We start from the raw sequence: 12175 nt of genomic DNA, 5'->3' as shown, positions 1-12175 counted from the left end.
TGTGGGTTGGGTTGATTGGCTATACTAAATTCACCCTGATGAAAGGGGATTGTTGGGGTAAATGTGTGAGGTTACGGGAACAGGACCTAGGTGAGATTATGGTTGGTGCAGATCGATGGGCCAAATGGCCTCCTTCCGCACTGTAGGGATTCTATGATAATCCTCCTGACGCTAATGGTCAATTTAGTATGGCCAATTAACCCAACCTGCAGATCCTTGGGAGAATCATCAGGTTACCAGGCAGGTAGCAGGTTCCGGGGGCTAATTATCAAAACAATGTGCTTGAATTCCACATTGGCTACATGTTTCACATCTGGAGGAATTTCATCTACTTCTTTAAAAACAAAATGATCTACAGAGTAGGTAAATTTCTTCAAAAACCCCAAAGACAAGATTATCCTTACCTCCCAGAGCATAAAGGAGTTCTAGCGCCTGGACCATTGACTGGGCTGGAGGAGGCTGTGAACAGAACAAAGGATACAGAATACAGGTGTTTGACTGGCTTCAGAGGTATCACAAGGCCAGGGATTATCACACTCAAAACCTATTGTGCAAATTATTATAGTATTCTTACATTTGCAGGCAGTTAAGGATTTGTTTTGCCTGTTGCGTCTTAATCCAAAAATGTCACCATCACCTCCCAGTGTAGCACTATGTAATGCTTCACACTTGTCCCATCTCTCTCATTATAATGGAAATTTTCACTAACATTCTGCTGTACCCCACACCTCTCACAGTAACATTCTGATACACCACCAATCCAGCATTGTAACACAGCCCCACACTCATTGCGGTAAAATTCTGATATGCCTCACATCTCTGAGGCTCCACCTCTCTCACAACGAGATATCACTCTGTAATAGTGATATCTCACACACCTCTCTTTAACATTCTGATGTGCTCCACTTTGCTTTGTGATACTCTCAGTATTGTGCATTCTAACGTGTCCCACATTCTCATTATAACATTCTAGGCTGTGCCTCACACACACTCTTCATGGCAAGACTCGATAATTATCATCGCGGGCTAAGGTTCCAGGGTCACTTTCAGCAGAAAATAATTATGCCGCAGTGGCTGCTGTGTTTTACTTAAAATAGACGGTAATTACTGTACATGGTACAGTGGCTCTGGTAGCTTAGCTGTTAAAACTAAAGCAAATTACTGCGGAGGCTGAAAACCTGGAATAAGAGCAGAAAACACTGGAAAACATTTAAAAGGTCAGACAGCATCTGTGGAGACAGAAACAGAATTTAATTGAGTATTTTCCAGAATTTAACTGTTCGCCCCTCCACAGATGCTGCCCGATCTGCTGGGCGTTTTCCAGCATTTTCTGAGATTATTGTCAGGCTCTATATAAAATCATTTTATGCGTCAGTTCAATGCAACCCTGAACAAATTAAACTCCTTAGAAAGCAACTGTAACATTAAAACATAGAAGACAGGAGGAAGCCATTTGGCCCTTTGAGCCTGCTCTGCCATTCAGCACAATCATGGCTCAATATTCTAATCATCCAACTCAATGGCCTAATCCTGGTTTCTCCCCATAACAGAACATAGAAAAACTGCAGCAGAAAACAGGCTCTTCGGCCCACAAGTTGCACCAATCATTTCCCTACCTACTAGGCTTACCTATAACCCTCAATCTTATTAAGTCCCATGTACTCATCCAGAAGTCTCTTAAAAGACCCTATCGAATTTGCCTTCGCCACCACCGATGGTGGACCGTCGATCCCATTTGCCCCAAGCGCTATATCTAGCTGCCTCCTGGAAGCATTCAGTGTTTTGGCATCAACTACTTCCTGTGATAATGAATTCCACAGACTCACCACTCAATGAGTGAAGGGATGCTTTCTCATCTCCGTCCTAAATGGTCCTCAGACTGTGAATCCCTGGTTCTGGACTCCCTCACTATCGGGAACAACCTCCCTGCATCTACCCTGTCTAGTCCTGTTAGAATTTTATAAGTGCCTATGAGATCCCTCCCCCATTTGTCTGAACTCCAGTGAAAACAATCCTAAACTAGACTATCACTCTCATACATCAGTCCCGCCATCCCCAGAGTCAGCCTGGTAAATCTTTGCTGCATTCCCTCGAGAGCAAGAACATCCTTCCTCAGAAAAGGATGCAATGCTCTAGGTGTGGCCTCACCATGGCCCGAACATGTCAGCTAGACATACGCACTGCTGAAGTGATAGCATTTTATTCAGCCAGCTCGCTGCCCCCGTTGTTTTTGCAAGAATATAGTTTCTTCACAAAATATGTGAAGGAAACATTGCAAAACATTTCAAATTGCCCTAACAGTAAGTGCAAGGATATTGGCATATTCTTCAGAGATCAAGACGTACTCTGTGGCACTTCAACTTGGTAACGAGAACATTATGAACATTTCAGTGTTTCCTGCCCCTCCAGAATTGCAGGATAGAGGTGTGGCATGTGAGACCCAGTGGAGAGAAGGCACTTCCAACGCTGAGGCAATCACCTTATTGTGGAAGTTACATGTGAAATTTTTATCATTTTAAATTGATGCCAGAACATAACGAGTGAGCTGCCGGGACCCTCACTCATTGCACCATTCCCGATTTGAAGAACCTCTGTCGAAGTTACTTATTGCAATCGGCCACTGGTAACGCAGCGAGCTGCTCTTGGCCTCGTTTCACGAGCTGTGGCAAATTCCTTTCGGATGGCTTAATCCACAAGCTTCACATTTCAGTTCTCTGGGTAATATATTCACTTGATAATAAATTGATGTTAGCTAGAGATACGGTAATTACTTACAGACAGAAAGTTGAATCTCAGCACATTGTCAATGCCCAGTGCTTTCAGCTGGAGTATGACTGGAGCAAGGTTACTGCGCTGCATCTCTGGCACCGTGGATTCCGGCAGCTTCTCAAAGGTTTCCTCTAACGAAGGGAAAAAATACCATCAGCAACATTTTGAAGTTTGCATTCCAAACTGCCAGATTGTACGTTAAAATTTCAGAAAGCTAAATGATAACTTGCATTTTTTTTCTATTCGCTTACGGGATGTTGGCATCGCTGGCTCGGCCAATGTTTACTGCCCATCCCTAATCGTCCTCGAGAAGGTGGTGGTCAGCTGCCTTCTTCAACCGCTGCAGTCCGTGTGGTGTAGGTACACCCACAGTGCTGTTAGGGAGGAAGTTCCAGGATTTTGACCCAGCAACAGTGAAGGAATGGTGATATATTTCCAAGCCAGGATGGTGAGTGGCTTGGAGGGGAACTTCCCATGATGATGTTCCCATCTATTTGCTGCCCTTGTCCTTCTAAATGGTCGTGGTTGGAGTTGGGGGGGTGGGGGGGTGGTGTTGCAAGGTGCTGTCTAAGGAGCCTTGGTGAGTTGTTGCACTGCATCTTGTAGATGGTACACACTGCTGCCACTGTGTGATGGTGGTGAAGGAAGGTGAAGAATGTTTTTGGATGGGGTGCCAACCCCATCTGCCCGCCCCACACTGCTGCCTCACAGTGCCAGGGACCTGGGTTTGATTCCCTGCTTGGGTCACTGTATGTGTGGAGTTTGCGCATTTTCCCCATGTCTGTGTGGGTTTCCTCCGGGTGCTTTGGTTTCGCCCCACGGTCTGAAAGATGTGCTAGTTAGGTGCATTGACCCGAACAGGGCCAGAGTGTGGTGACCAGGGGAATTTCACAGTTACTTCATTGTGATGTTAATTTAAGCTTTACTTGTGACTAATAAATAAACTTTTAACTTTAACCCAGTCTACAGATAGCTCTATAAAAGAGATGTTTGACACATTTTGATCCCCAATATCTGTCTCAGCAAGGCATACAGAAATCAAACTGGGATATCACAAGGTTAGTCACGAATTTCAGTGGCTTAGTTCACTGTCCATTGTTGGGAAAACCCATTTGATTCACTTACTTCCTTTAGGGAAGGAAATCTACTGTCCTTACCTGGTCTGGCCTACATGTGACTCCAGAGTCAGAGCAATGTGGTTGACTCTCAACTGCCCTGAGGCAACGAGAGACGGGCAATAAATGCTGGCCAGCCAGTGATGCCTACTTCCCACAAATGAATTTTTAAAAAATCTGGGGCAATCAGCGATGGTTAGCTCTGCCTTTGGACAGAAGCACTCTATCTGGTGTTATGCCTCTTGTAAGACAAAGACAGGGGGATCTTTTATTTTGCCACCGGGATTCCTTTCACCCTTCGAATTGGTGCACTGTCAGTATACAGACTCATTCAGCATTCATTTGAAATTCCTTTATTAACAAAAAGTGAAACCCAGTTTAAAGTAAACAGGTTGAAACAAAATAAACAAATTGGTTAAAAAGGCAGACAAAGAAATTTCCCTACAAATGCATGAATGCACTAGAATTCAGAGAACCTAACGTGAAAGCAAAAGCACTGAGTTTCAGCACAGTTGGCAGTGGCAGGGTTAGGCTTCAGCAGATGGCCCTGTATAAAAGTAACAGCTGGACTATACCCCCCCCCGCTGGAGAAGATACACACTGGCTTGGAGCAAGCTCCTTTCTTGTGGACTCAGTCCACAAGCAGAAGGTGGGGTGAAAGAAAGAATGCTTATGTCGTACTTAGTCCTTCAATCTTTCAGTTTGACACTTGGAAGACTGATCTCAGCCTTGGGAAGCAGTGGCGTTGGTACAACGGTCTTTGGTACTTGCCTGGGCCTGTGGGAAACTATCCCAATTTAATTCTGCTGATCACTTACAATGATCTCTTGCTGTATGAAGAGGCGCGCGCGCGCGCGTGTGTGTGTGTATGGCTGCGTGTGGATATATAGCATAGGCAGGTCTATTCTCTTTTATACAAGCCATTAAAGAATAATTTCCTGCAAAGAAATAGATGGATGCATGCATTGCCGAGATCCGTGCTCCATCACATAAACCAGAAGGCCCCCAGTTCAATACCTGATCTGCGATCAGTTCATGGAATCATGCTGCACAGAAGGAGGCCATTCAGCCCATCATGCTTGTGTCGGATCTTTAGTAAAGCCATTCAATTAATTCTACACCCCTGCTGTTTCCCCACAACTTTTTATCCTTCAAGTATTTATCCAATTCTCTTTGGAATGGTGTGATTGAATCTGTTTCCAGCACTCTTTCAGCTAGTGTAATCCAAACAACATACAGCATGTCGTCTCTGATCGCTGATTTTGCTTCTCCTTATTTACCCAACCAAAACCATTTGTATCGCCTATATGATCTCAGGTGAAGCAACTGCCGTGTGTAACAACTGGGTTCAGTAACTGTAATGATTTCAGCCAGGCTAATGAGGTTGGCTTGCTAGAGTTTGAACTACAGGGAGCCTCATGCTCCCTATTTAAAGCCAGTGTGTCAGGCTCCCAGCCTGCATTCAGCAGGGAGCAACTGGACAGCTGGCTGTGTACAGATGTACGGTGTAAATAAGGTAACTTGGTGACGGGACTTTCGCCTCTGTGGAGTTATTACAGTAACCCAGTGGGGAGGGGAAGTACATCAGCAAGAACTTCCCCTCCCAATCACTATGGTGGCACGGTGGGACAATGGTTAGCACTGCTGCCTCACAGCGCCAGGGACCTGGGTTCAGTTCCCAGCTTGGGTCACTGTCTGTGTGGAGTCTGCACATTCTCACGGTGTCTGCATGGATTTCCTCCGGGTGCTCCGGTTTCCTCCCACAGTTCGAATGGTGGTTAGGTATATTGGCCATGCTAAATTCTCCCTCAGTGTACCCGAACAGGCACCGGAATGTGGTGACTGGGAGATTTTCACAGTAACTTCACTACAGTGTTAATGTAAGCCTACTTGTGACACTAATAAATAAACTTTAAACTTTAAAACTACCCAGGGCCTCCTACTGGTAAGTGGAGATATAGCTCTGATCTGTCTCCAGTTGAACTGCCTGCCACATTCATGTTCAAAGCTTGCACATGAGGCATTAGGTTGAGATACTGGGAGTTTTCAGATTCTGTGTCGCTAGAACCCCACAAGATCTATGTTTCTGATCAGGAGAAATATTGAGAAAGGAAGAAAAACAGGTGTGCAAATGTTACTGCCATCCTTCAGAAGCAGGATCTCCCAAAGGATAATCCTGCAGTGAGCATCACTTGTCCAAGTTATTACTGGTGTAGTAACTACAATGCTCCATCATGGTGGAGTCCTATATTAAAGCACAGCACAGGGTGGCACAGCGACACAGTGGTTAGCACTGCTGCCTCACAGCACCAGGGGACCTGGGTTCAATTCCCGGCTTGGGTCACTATCTGTGTGGATTTTGCACATTCTCCCTGTATCTGCGTGGGTTTCCTCCGGGTGCTCCGGTTTCCTCCCACAGTCCAAAGATGTGTGGGTTAGGTTGATTGGCCATGCTAAATTGACCCTAGTGTCAGGGGGATTAGCAAGATAAACATGTGGGGTTACGGGAACAGGACCTGAGTGGGATTGTGATCACTGCAGACTCGATGGGCCTAATGGCCTCCTTCTGTACTGCAGGAAATCTATGATTCTAAGACAGACTCTCATTTCATATTCAGGCTATAAAGCAATAAACCTTTATAATCTGAGTTTGGTTTTAGCCAAGGACTTTTCCCCTAAACATGGATTGTCCATGATCCAGTGATGATCAGAATAAGAGATTTTAAAAGTTTTTGTTTTGCAATCTAGTTTTTTAAACCATCACCACAGATTACTACAGGAAATGAAGTAAATTGTAGACCATTAAGCAGTCCATCACATCCAAACTCCACAATCAAATTTGCCATTTCCTCGTGGGGTGTTGTACACAAGGATTGGAAAATCCTGTTGCAACTGCATAAGGCTTTGGTTAGGCCGCATTTGGAGTAATGTGTACAATTCTGACTGCCACATTATTGGAAGGATGCTGATGCATTGGAAAGGGTGCAGAGACATTTACCAGGATGTTACTAGGTTTGGAGGATATGGGCTATGAAGAAAGGTTGAACAAATTTGGATTGGTTTCATTGGAGTGTCGGATAATGAGGTGGGATCTGATAGAGGTGTACAAGATTATGACAGGCTTAGATAGAGTGGATAGTCAGATCCTATCAGAGTGAATAGGATCGAAAGGTCAATTATTCGGGGGCATAGGTTAAGAATGAGGGGGGGAAGTTTAGAAGAAATGTAAGGGGCAAGCTTTTCACACAGAGGGTGGTGAGTGCCTGGAATGTGCTGCCAGTGGAAGCAGATTCTATAACAAGAGGCATCTGATAGATACAGGAATAGCAGGCAATAAAAGGATGTGAACCACGTAGAGGCAAGAAAATAATAAATTAAATTAGAGAGGCATCTGTGTTGGCACACACTTGGTGGACTGAAGGGCCTCGTCTGCAACATAGGGATTCTATGATTCTATTCTATAGAACAGTAAGACGGCCCACAAAACTGCCATTTTGATCAAACTTTTGTCATGACATCTCTTTATGGGACCTGATGTCAAGTTCTACCAGATAACAGACCCGTGAAGAATCCTGGAAGATTTTACTATATATATTGACCGTTCTATGTCAATGCTAGTTGTTAATTTACCTGGCCTGTGAGGCTCGGTTTCATGTCAAATACAGTGAAACTCCGAACTGCTTTAAACGAACGTGGCCTGATGGATATGCCCTTACCTGTACACAGTCTGAAGCACTTTCCCGAACGGCTCCGACCGGCTCGTCCTGCTCGCTGAGCTGCAGATGCCTGGGAGACTGGGGTTATCACGAGAGACTCTATACCCGTTCTGGGATTGTAGGCCCTCAGCTTCACAAAGCCACAGTCAATGACGAAAACAACCCCGTTAATTGTGATTGAGGTTTCTGCAATGTTTGTGGCCACCACTATCTGTAAAAGGAAAGGAAGAAATGTACAAACAGTGCCATGACTCCTCTGGAGGTGTCAAGTACAAAAACAAGGAAGTGATGCTAAACCTTCAAAACTCAATGGAGTATCATATCTAAATCTGGTCACACCACAATTCGGAAAAGATGTCAAATTCCAGGAGCAGATGCAGAGGAGATTTACTAGAATTATACCAGAAAAGAGGAACTTCAAACTTATGCAGAATAGTGAAACTAGTCGCTGGCAGGGAAGTCAGTAACCAGAGGACACAGATTTAAACTAATTACCAAAAGAATCAAGAGGAGAATTATCTTTACGCAGCTAGTTGTTACGATCTGGAATGCGCTCACTTGGATGGGTGGTGGAGGCAGATTCAACTGTAACCTTCAAACAGGAAATGGATACATAAAAACAACCTGTGCTGGTCCCTTCACGCCAACACTATAGCTAAGAAAGCCCACCGATGCCTCTATTTTCTCAGGAGGCTAAGGAAATTTGGCATGTCTGTTTCCACCTTCACCAATTTTTATAGATGCACCACAGGAACCATTCTTTCTGGTTGTATCACAGCTCAGTATGGCTCCAGCTCTGACAAAGACCGCAAGAAACTACAAAGGGTTGCGAACATAGTCCAGTCCATCACACAAACCAGCCTCCCATCCATTGGTTTGGTCTACACATCCCGCTGCCTCGGGAAAAACAGCCATCATAATTAAGGACCCCGATCATACTCCCTTCCACCTGAGGTCACACACCAACCAACTCAAGAACAAATGATCTATTCTCAAGCACAACCAGTGTGCACAATGTTCTGTTGTGCACGTAACAACCGACTCAAGAACAGCTTCTACCCTGCTGCCATCAGACTTTTGAATGGATCTACCATATATTAAGCTGATCTTTTGCTACACTCTAGCTATGACTGTAACACTATATTCTACACCCTCTCACTTTCTTCTCCCCTATGTACTCAATGAACGGTATGTTTTGTCTGTATCACATGTAAAAAACAATGCTTTTCACTGCATTCTAATACATGTGACAATAAATCAAATCAAAAAGGAAAACATATGGAGAAAGGGGAGTAGGTTAATTGGACAGCACCTTCAAAGATCCAGCTCAGACATTTCAGGCTGAACAGCCTCTTTCTAAACTGCATGATTTTGATTCTCTGTTCTCACTATCCCTGGTTTAAAAGCTGCAAGAGCATAGCACCATATACTGGCACAGTGAAATACTGCACAACACAACACTGTCCACACTGATGAGCCGGGGAACAAATCATTTGGCTTGTGGCACACAGGAAGTAATAATAAAAACTTTGTCTTTGTAGCTTGTGGGGTCATCCATTAATTTTTCCTCTCAACTTCCTCTTCTGCTGCTCTGCCAAGAGCCCACTCTGCACAGGTGGCATAATATCCACAAACTGCATCCGTTTAAAATAATTCTGATCTGCCTGTTTAATTGTGCAGACGAACCAGTGTAGTGGACTCCAAGGCTTCAAGACCCACTTCAGGACTCGAACACATAGGGGTGGCACAGTGGCACAGTGATTAGCACTGTTGTTGCACAGCTCCAGGGTCCTGGGTTCAACTCCCAGCTTGGACAACTGTTTGTGTGAAGTTTGCACATTCTCCCCATGTCTGCGTGTGTTTTCTCTGGGTGCTCCAGTTTCCTTTCACAGTCCAAAGATGCGTGGGTTAGGTGGATTGGCCATGATAAACTGTCCCTTAGTGTCCCGGGATAAGTGGGTTAGAGAATTAACAGGGTAAATATGTGGGGTTACGGGAATAGGGCCTGAGTGGGATTGCTGTCTGTATAGACTCGACGTGCCAAATGGCCTCTGCACTGGAGGGATTCTTTGTTTCTATAACCTGGCAATTTGGTGCATCTCAACGGGAGTACTGCAGGCAGCATTTTTCTGAGGAGATGTTAAAACGGAGTTTCGTACATGGAAGATCCTGGAGTATTTTTCAAAGCGAGCTAGGAGTTTATCCCTCAACCATCAATACCAAAAGCAGATTAACCTGTTGGCTCTCTGTGGGACATTGCCGTGTAGAAATCGGCCACTGCATTTCACAGAGTCAAAACAGGTCAAAGGAGACCATTCAGCCCATCGGGTTTGCACCAGCTCTCTGTAGAACAATCCAGACAGACCCACTCCCCCATTCTATACTCATAGCCCTGTAAGTTTATTTTCCTCAAAGGCCCATCCAACTTCCTCATGCGATCAATGTGCGTCACCACTTCTACAACCCTCCAGGCAGAGTGCTCCAGGTCATTAGCAGTCGCTGTGTAAAATATTTCTTCCTCACATTCACATTCTTCTTCTGTCCCTTGCCTGAATCCTTAAAACGGTGTCCCTTCCGCCCGTATCATCAGCTGGTGTCTGCCTTAAGTAAATCTGACATAGTCTTGCACATATCGATCAAATCTTCCCTTAATCATCTCTGTTCCCTACATAACAACAGTCAGGGAAAGAATGACCTGGCTTTAAACCATTTGAGGACACAGAACATTAAATACAAATGTAATTTCTTTCTTTCTTTCTTTCATTAAAGATATTGGCCTCTTTGACAGACTGTGCTGCAAAGGTCACTGGGTACCCTTTAATACTTCAGGGATTCTTCATGTGTTACTGTGGTTAGTGGAGGCAGACTGCATAACCATAGGAAGCACCACTACCAAACTGATTCTGTCCTCTCCTGTAACCAACAGTGACTAGATGGTGACCAGGAACTGCAATTCCGGGCGGTGATTTTGCTCAGGGACAAACAGTGATGTGTCCTCTCTAACCCTGATTGACGTCAAGTCACCTCAGGACAGACTTTGGCCCAGGGGTGTGTGTGTGCGCACAGTTGTGAGTCTGTGTGTGTGCAGGTGTATATGTATGCATGTGTGCGAGTGTGTGTGTATGCATGTGTGCAGGTGAATGTGTGTGAGAGTGTGTGCTTGTGCGCGTGCGTGCAAGCATGAATGTATGCATGTGTACAAGTGTATGTGTGTGGGAGTGTGTTTAAGCGTGTGTGTGCGTGAGAATGTGTGTAAGCGTGTGTGTGTGTGTGTGTGTGTGTATGTACGCGGGCGGGCATGTGCAGGAGAGTGTATGTGCAATCTCACCTTCCTGCAGTTAGGGGACATTCTTTCAAAGACTTTCATCTGTTCGCCAGGAGGCAGCCCGGCGTACATGGGGAGAACACGGAGGTGCTTTTTCATCCCGCTGCGGGAAAGAGCACGAGCCTGCTCTATCACCATGGAAACCACCATCTCCACTTCCTCCTGCAGAAAGAAAACATGGCCAAAAATGAATTTCACTCTGCAGCTCGCCCTGTCCGCCACGTTAAAAAAGAACTGAGACCACTGCGAAATTGTGGCTATGTCACTTACTCCTGCTCATTCTGCATCAATCATCATTTCCTCTTCCATCCCGTCATTCTTTTTCAACTAACCCAACACCAATATCTTTACTTCCCTTTGTGTTCTATTTTTGTACTGGCTATTAAAGCAGTTACATTAAATTACCTGCCTGGTTTAGTAACACATTTAAAATAAACGAGGCAACAACTGCATTAACTTTAAGTTAAACAGATGTGTTAAAAATAATGCAGAGAGAGAATTAAAGTCAGGTTGCCATTAGGATAAACATCCTTTGCCTACATGTCACCACTGAGATCTTGTCCTAATGATCTATAAATGAAGAAACTGTGATTCAAAATGAACAAGTGTGCCCCACTAATGAAACAAGCAACAGTGGTTAACACTGCTGCTTTACAGTGCCAGGGACCCAGGTTCAAATCCAGCCTCGAGTCACTGCCTGTGTGGAGTTTGCATGTTCTCCCCGTGTCAGCGTGGGTTTCCTCCGGGTGCTCCGATTTCCTTCCACAGTTCAAAGATGTGCGGGTTAGGTTGATTGGCTATGTTAAAAATTGATCCTAGTGTCAGGGGATTAGCAGGATAAATATGGGGGATTACGTGAACAGGGCTTGCATGGGATTGTGGTCGGTGCAGACTCGATGGGCCGAATGGCCTCCTTCTGCACTGTAGGGATTCTATTCTAGGATAAATCAACTCTCACAATGACTTGTGCAGCTGCCATTTGCTTTCATAAATGGTACACCGAAATTAATTTTTTGCATACTTTTAAATCTTCGAAATGATTTCCAATTAAAGGAGACCCAGTGCAATCATTTACTTCTCCCACTTTTATTTTCTTCACTTATGCTGGGCTGATAGGTGTGGCACAGTGGTTAGCACTGCTGCCTCACAGCACCAGGGACCTGGGTTCAACCTTGGGTCACTGTCAGTGTGGAGCTTGCACATTCTCCCCGTGTCTGCATGGGTTTTTCCAGGTGCTCCGGTTTCCTTCC

At 44.9% G+C, this 12175-nt stretch overlaps 1 protein-coding gene across 3 annotated transcripts in view; it reads right to left on the bottom strand.

Annotated features, from left to right (window-relative positions):
- Window positions 1-12175, bottom strand: part of dhx35 (DEAH-box helicase 35) — a 67424-nt gene that overhangs the window by 23326 nt on the left and 31923 nt on the right. For all 3 annotated transcript variants that reach the window (XM_080204395.1, XM_080204394.1, XM_080204396.1), the window contains exons 11-14: window positions 10929-11087; window positions 7601-7811; window positions 2776-2900; window positions 405-459 (exon numbers count right to left, since the gene is read on the bottom strand). In XM_080204395.1, coding sequence (XP_080060521.1) covers window positions 405-459; window positions 2776-2900; window positions 7601-7811; window positions 10929-11087 — 550 coding nt within the window. The remainder of the gene's footprint in view (window positions 1-404; window positions 460-2775; window positions 2901-7600; window positions 7812-10928; window positions 11088-12175) is intronic.

Source organism: Carcharhinus amblyrhynchos, chromosome 16, assembly GCF_965287045.1.
Source record: "Carcharhinus amblyrhynchos chromosome 16, sCarAmb.v2.hapA, whole genome shotgun sequence".
Classification (NCBI taxonomy): Eukaryota; Metazoa; Chordata; class Chondrichthyes; order Carcharhiniformes; family Carcharhinidae; genus Carcharhinus; species Carcharhinus amblyrhynchos.
The sequence above is the reverse complement of the archived record's forward strand: the minus strand, read 5'-3'. Positions and strand labels throughout refer to the sequence as shown.